Source organism: Triticum urartu, chromosome 5 (assembly GCF_003073215.2).
Source record: "Triticum urartu cultivar G1812 chromosome 5, Tu2.1, whole genome shotgun sequence".
Lineage (NCBI taxonomy): Eukaryota > Viridiplantae > Streptophyta > Magnoliopsida > Poales > Poaceae > Triticum > Triticum urartu.
Genome location: NC_053026.1, coordinates 181133821 through 181140715, shown reverse-complemented (window position 1 = coordinate 181140715; position 6895 = coordinate 181133821). Strand labels below are relative to the sequence as shown.

The 6895-nt window shown below is 44.4% G+C and overlaps 1 protein-coding gene across 1 annotated transcript; it reads left to right on the top strand.

Moving 5' to 3' along the window:
- Positions 1-323: 323 nt before the first annotated feature.
- Positions 324-1955, top strand: LOC125510596 (aspartyl protease AED1-like). Its single transcript, XM_048675819.1, has 3 exons — positions 324-492; positions 658-1463; positions 1656-1955. Exons 1-3 carry the CDS (start codon positions 324-326, stop codon positions 1953-1955), a joined length of 1275 nt encoding a protein of 424 aa, XP_048531776.1.
- The last annotated feature ends 4940 nt before the right edge of the window (positions 1956-6895 follow it).

Here is a 6895-nt window from a genome sequence, read left to right as displayed (position 1 = left end):
TCAACCGTCAGGAATCATTATCCTTTTAACATTTGTCTTGTGGCCGTGCCGCAGTTGAGCCACACCAAAAAAATCAAAAAGGAAAAAGGGAAACTTGAACATACATCAGTTGCATCGTGGTGTTCTTGTAGCCATCGCAGCAACATACATTCCGATGGAACAAATGACATTTTAAATTCCATCCACCATTAGTCGTCCGGTGCTCAGCTTCTCCCAAGTCCATTCTTGCAAGCTACGCCCAATTTTCTTCCGAAGCCCCGCCTATTTATGGATTCGGGTTCTGTTGGCCTCCTCGTCAGCAACACCTTGGTTCAGATACGCAAATGGCGTCGACCCAGCGCCAGGGATCCCTCGGGCCCTGTTTGGTCGTGTTTGCCCTTCTCTCCGGCTGCACTCTGGCAGCAACTTCCCCGCGCTACCTCTCCGTCGGCATCGACGAGCTCATCAGTTCCAAGGCTCGAGTCAGCTGCTATGATCCCGACACACATACAGGTAGGAGTATAGAACATATTACCCTAACACTTTAATACATTCATTTTTTGGACGAGTAATTCCGAACGAAGGGAGTAGATCCCGCGCTACCGATGCTATCCCTTTGAGCCACAGTTATTTCCGGATACTGAATTATTGATGACACTGCTTGCAAACGATCCACAGTTGCGCCGTCTGGAAACAAGCTCGCCATCCATCCCGCTTGCAGCAGCGGGTCCGACTTCCAGCAGGCAGGGCTCCAGAACGACATCCTCCTCCACGACAGTGCCCGTCTGACCACCCTGCTCCAGCGGTCAGCCTTGGCTTCTTCAAACGACATGGTCATGGCTCCAGCTCCCGACATAGGCCGTATTCCGTGGCCGTCTGTCGCGGCACCAGCAGAGGCGCCATCCGTGACCATCCCGGACCGAACGGGGACTTCCCTCGACACGCTGGAGTTCGTCGTGGTTGTCGGTTTCGGGACGCCGGCGCGGTCGTCCGCCATAATGTTCGACACCGGCAGCGACATATCGTGGATCCAGTGCCAGCCCTGCTCCGGCCACTGCTACCCGCAGCACGACCCCATCTTCGACCCCACCAAGTCGACCACCTACAAGGCCGTGCCCTGCGGAACGCCGGAGTGCATGGCCGCCGGCGGCCAGTGCAACGCCACCACCTGCCTGTTTTCCGTCCTCTACGGCGATGGCTCGTCCACGTCCGGCGTCCTCTCCCAAGAGACGCTGTCCTTCTCCTCCTCTCGCACGTTCCCCAGCTTCGCTTTCGGATGCAGCGAGCAAAACGACGGCGGGTTCGGCGAGGTGGACGGGCTCCTCGGCCTTGGCCGTGGCCAGCTCTCCCTACCCTCACAGGCCGCTCCGTCGTTTGGCGGCACCTTCTCATACTGCCTCCCGTCGTTCAACACCACGCCTGGGTACCTCAGCATCGGCTCCACGCCGGTCTCCGGTAACAAGCAGGTCCAGTACACGGCGATGGTAAAGAAGCCAGAGTACCCGTCCTTCTATTTCGTCGAGCTCGTGTCCATCAACATCGGCGGCTACGTCTTGCCGGTGCCGCCGTCCCTGTTCACGAACGGGGGCACCCTCCTCGACTCCGGCACGATCCTTACGTACCTCCCCGCGGCGGCCTACACCTCGCTCCGCGACCGGTTCAAGTTCACCATGAAGGGGAACAAGCCGGCGCCGGCATACGACATCCTCGACACGTGCTATGACTTCACCGGCCAGAGCGCCATCTTCATACCGGCGGTGTCCTTCATATTCAGCGACGGCGCCGTGTTCGACCTTAACTTCTACGGGATCATGATCTTCCCAGACCCAAGCAAGCCGGCCATCGGGTGCCTCGCGTTCGTCTCGAGGCCGACGGCCATGTCATTCAGCATTGTCGGCAACACACAGCAGCGGTCGACGGAGGTGATCTACGATGTTACAGCGCAGAAGATCGGTTTTGTCCCGTTCAGTTGCTGATAGTTATGTTGAAGTTCTGGTTGGTAAATAAGTGAAGAGTACATTTCAAAAATAAATAAATAAGTGAAGAGTGTTTTTTTAAGGTTGCTCACCACATTTGCCATGCAATAATAAGTGAAGAGTATAGATCGTTCAGGCCGTGCGTACTCGCCGACACGGATGTGTTTACGCAAGAACTAGCTACTGCGATTAGTCCTGGCCATGGGCAGCCCGACCCGACCTTGTCCATGGGCCGGGTTCGGGCCTAGGTTTTGAGCCCAAAGCCCGGGCCAGGCCGGGCCCGGGCCCGTCGATTTCGTCATTTAAGGAAGAGGCCTGGCCCGTGGCCCGAGGCCCGACGGGTTTTTAGTGTGATGAGCCAGGCTCGGGCCTGATTTTTAGGCTCGACGCTTGGGCCGGGCCAGGCTCGAGCCTGGGTTTTTTGCTTCGGGCTTTGGTTGGCCTGGCCTGAAGCCCGGCCCGGCCCGAGGAATGGCTAGGTATAACTGCGATGGCTCTAAGTTGGTGAGGCATGGTTGATGTTGAAGATATGTATGTGTTCCTTTTGATTTGCAAACTTTATGCAAAATGTGAGGTTTTTCTTTGTATAAAATCTGTAGAGATACTAAGTTCCCTTGCATTGAAGCGCTCATGTGCTCGAGGGTTGTGGTCCCTTGAATTGATGTGCTCCTGTGCTTCGATGGTTGTGGGGTCACTAAGACCCCATGCGTAAGTGTGTGTTGTTTAGTTTTATTTTTTTTCTCTTTTTTCCTTTTATTCTTTTCATATTTTATTTCATGAGCACTTATTAAAATTTGTGTACTTTCAAAAACATAAAGATATTTTTTTAAATCAAATTCGTTAATATTGATTAAAGTGGATATTTGTAAAGTTCACGTTCATTTAAAGTTTGTGAATATTTTTTAAACCATGAATATATTTTAAATTCATGAATGTTTCTAAAGTTCATGGTTTTTGAAAGTCATAATATTTTTAAATTTCCTTAAACATCATTTAATTTAACTAACATTTTTAGATAAAAAATAGCTGATTTTTTTTTGAGCAAGCAGTGGGGTGAGCGAACAAAATAAACGAGTGAGAGGAGCAGGGAGCTAGCTGAGCGAGCAAGAGCTTCGTGTGCCGACTCATATGAATGTCACAGTAACAATTTCATGGTTTTAGTGTGAAATTAGAGCTTCCAAGAGGCTCAAACAATCACCACCGGGCTGACACTAGGGCCAAAATATGAAAAGACTTCACAACCACGCATCAAATAACTCCGCACTTCTCTTGCAAAAGAATGCTCCAACAGCAACCCCACACGATATACGAACAAGAAAACACCACCAATAAAAAATTAAAACACATAGCAAACACAAATAAAATCAAAACAAAACAACTTATCAGAATAATCTATAGATATAAAATAGTTAATTTCACGAGTGAAGAACGGCGTGGTGAAGCGCGTGTTAGCCTCTAGTATGTGTGAAACTTCATACTCACGCCATAATCTAGATTGTCATGTTTGTTTTAAATTTTACATAATTATTCTGTGTGCAAAAAATATGACACCACCCTTAATAATGCTCTCTGTACATGCTGAAATCATTACTTTAAACAAAAAAAATCAGAACAGCAAGGAAACTAAACGGGTCATTGCACTCACCAACTTGATCGAGCCTGGCTCTTTCCCTCTTTCATGCCACATCTGAAATTAGTCGATTGGCAGGAGAAGCTAACAAACCAAATAGTTTGGGGACCTCCTATATGACCCGAATTGCGTCCAATAGGCGCCCGACACACATGGCCCGTGTCAACTAGGCAGGACCATTAGTCCAGTAGCGGCTAAGCTACTAGAGCGCTTTCTTTAAAAAAAAACTACTAGAGGGCTTTTTTCGGGGAGGGGGGGCGGGGGCGATCGTTTTGTCTAAAATGCAAATTTGTCAAACTGCGATGCAAAAAAATGAACGCGAACATTTCCCGTAAATGTGTACATATTTCAAAAACTCTGAACATTTTTATGGAAAAATAACCTTTTTTAAAACACGAGCAGTTTTTGAATTTCTAAAAGAAAATCGGAAAAGGCAAAAAAATTGAAAACTGAACAAAAAAATTAGAATCTGAACAATTTTTAAATATAAATAACAATTTATGAAAAAAAATGGAAATTCTGCACATTTTTAAAATTTTCCGAACAGTTTTCATCAAGTATGAAGGTTTTTTAATTTTTTATTAAAAAACAAACACAATTTGATTTTTATGGAAATTCCCAAAAAATTGTAATTTGGACAAAATCTGAATTTTTGAACTTTTTTTAAAATGAATGTTTTCTGAAAAAGTGAACATTTTTTGAATTTGAGAATAACATTTTAAACATGACCATTTATTCAAATTCCAAATATTTATTTCAAAATCCCCGAACATTTTTAAAATTTTTGACAAAAAAATTACAACAGTAAATTTTTTAGAAATTCCAATCATATTTTGAAAACGCAAACAATGTTGAATATCCTGGACATTTTTTGAAAAAAGTAAACAGAAAACACATAACAGAAAGCAATAAAGAATAGAAAACCATTTTAGGAAGCTTCCGTAAAACCGTTGAGACCGGCTTGGAACCTCTACAAGGCCCTCAAAACCAGTAAAAACTGGCTTCGAACCTCCCAAAACCAGAACCAAAACGCCCTCTGCTTAATGCAGAAATGGGCCAGGGTCGCACGCCCACGCATCCTGGGCAAAGCGTCGACAGTTGGACGCATTGTGCGTCATATAGAAAATTCCAACCGTTCGCTCGCTCCAGGATTTCTGGTGAGAAGCTACTTGTTGGTTGCTGGCAAATTCGTGGACCCATTTAGTGCTCCCTTCGCTCGTTCACCTTTTCTCACGCTCGTGCGTAGGTCGTTCGCACCAGTTTCTTTTTGCTCCAGTTTTTTTGCTCCCATTGTCTTAGAGTTTATGGACTTAAAAACTGAGAAACCAAAACAGTTTTATGGATTTTAAAATGGTTCGTGAATTTGAAAAATTTCATGGATTTGAAAACAATTCATGGATCTGAAAAAAAGTTCACAGATATATAAAATGGCTAATTTGGAGAAAGTTCATGAGTTTGAAAAAAGTTCACGGATTTAAAAAAACCGTGAAATCCAAATAAGCTCACCAATTTTAAGAAGTGCATGAATTTTAAAAAGTTCATGAAATTTTAAAATAAGTTCACAAAATTCACAAAATTTTAAAAAGAACATGACATTTTAAAATTTCCATGAAAGTTGAAAACAGTTCATAGCTTTTGCAAAAAAAAATCATGAATTTGAAACAAGTTCACTGATTTGGAAAAAAAGGTCACAGGTCCATAAAAACATTCATGCATTTCAAAAATTCACGGATTTGATAAAAAAGTTCATGAATTTAATAAAATGTTCTTGTATTTAAAAAAAGTTCACTGATTTTAGAAAATGTTCACAAATTTAAGAAAAGTTCTTGATTTTTAAAGAAAGTTCACCGAATAAAAAAAGAAAAATGAAAAATGAAAGCGAAAGAGAAAATAATAAAAGTAGAAAATACAGCCAAAGAACCTGAAAAAATAGAAAACAACACGTTGTCTTTTCTTCTAACATCACATTTGACGCACAAGTCCTCTAGTTTGCAGTCGAGCTGAGACTGGCGTTATGCCGATTTCTTCCTCCCATGCTTCTTCCCATCAAATCTCTTCCCAGATTTGATTCCACCGGATCCTCTCCGCCGCCTCCTCTCCAGATCTCCATCCATCCTCTGCTTCTCCCTGCTTCTTCCTCCTTTCCCCCCTCCATCCTGTTAACGTTCAAAGACGGGATCCAGCGGGCGCATCGATCCGGAAGGGAGATCTTTTGCAGAGTTTATCGATCGGACCGGTGGTCGGGCGACATCTATAGTGGAGCAGTTGCCTTGCAGCGGCCGGACCTGTGAGGCGATCTGCAGCGGAGTGGTTGACTCCGCCCTGGGTTTCCGCTGCCACCTCTCCCAAATCCTTTTCTGTTCCTCCCTGTTCCTTTCTCCTTCCTCGCTTTGCAAACCCTCTTCGCTCAATTCCTCTCGGTCGCCCCTCTCCGGAACCCCTTTTCTTTCTCGGCTCCTTCCAGCTCCCTTCTCCTTCCCCACCCTCCAATCCGTCTTTGCCAATTTCTGTGACCCTGAGGTTTAGTGGTAGGAGGAGTTTTTCGGCTGAGTAAGACGTCAGGTAATCTGTGTGCCTCGGGATCCATGAAATTCATCGCCTGGAATTGTCGAGGTATTGGCAGGAGTCTTGGCAATGAACGAATGACTTATCTTGCCAAGCTTATCCACTCTACCAAAGCGCATGTTATCTTCGTTTCTGAAATAAAATCTTCTAAGGTTCGCTCTGCTGATCTTGTTAATAGGTTTGATGTTACTAGTAGTGTTGTTATTCCTTCTAGAGGTTCTTCGGGAGGGCTTTGGCTTATGTGGAATGATGATCTCAAAATTTCTGTTCATAGTGCCTCCTTTCATTATATCCTAGCGAATGTAGTTCATGTAGCGTCGGGTATTCACTTCTGTTTGATATGTATATATGGTGATCCCTATCATAGGCAGACTAGTACTATTTGGAATCATGTTTCCAATTTTGTGTATGATAATCTGGGTAAGCCTATGATCTGTATGGGCGACCTCAATGACATACTGTATGATGCTGATATATCTAATGGTTGTGTGAATTACTATCGTATGTCTGGTTTTCGTTCTTTAATTAAAAACTGTGGTTTCTTTGATATCGGTTATAGTGGTCCTGCCTACACTTGGCGTAATAGACAACATACTGCTAATCCTATTTACAGACGTCTAGATCGCTGTCTTGTTAATGCTGATTGGTGTGCTCACTATCCTAATACTAAGGTGCTTAATTTGCCCATTATTCTTAGTGATCATGCTCCAATCCTCATTTCCATGGATGGTAACTTCTCTAAGCC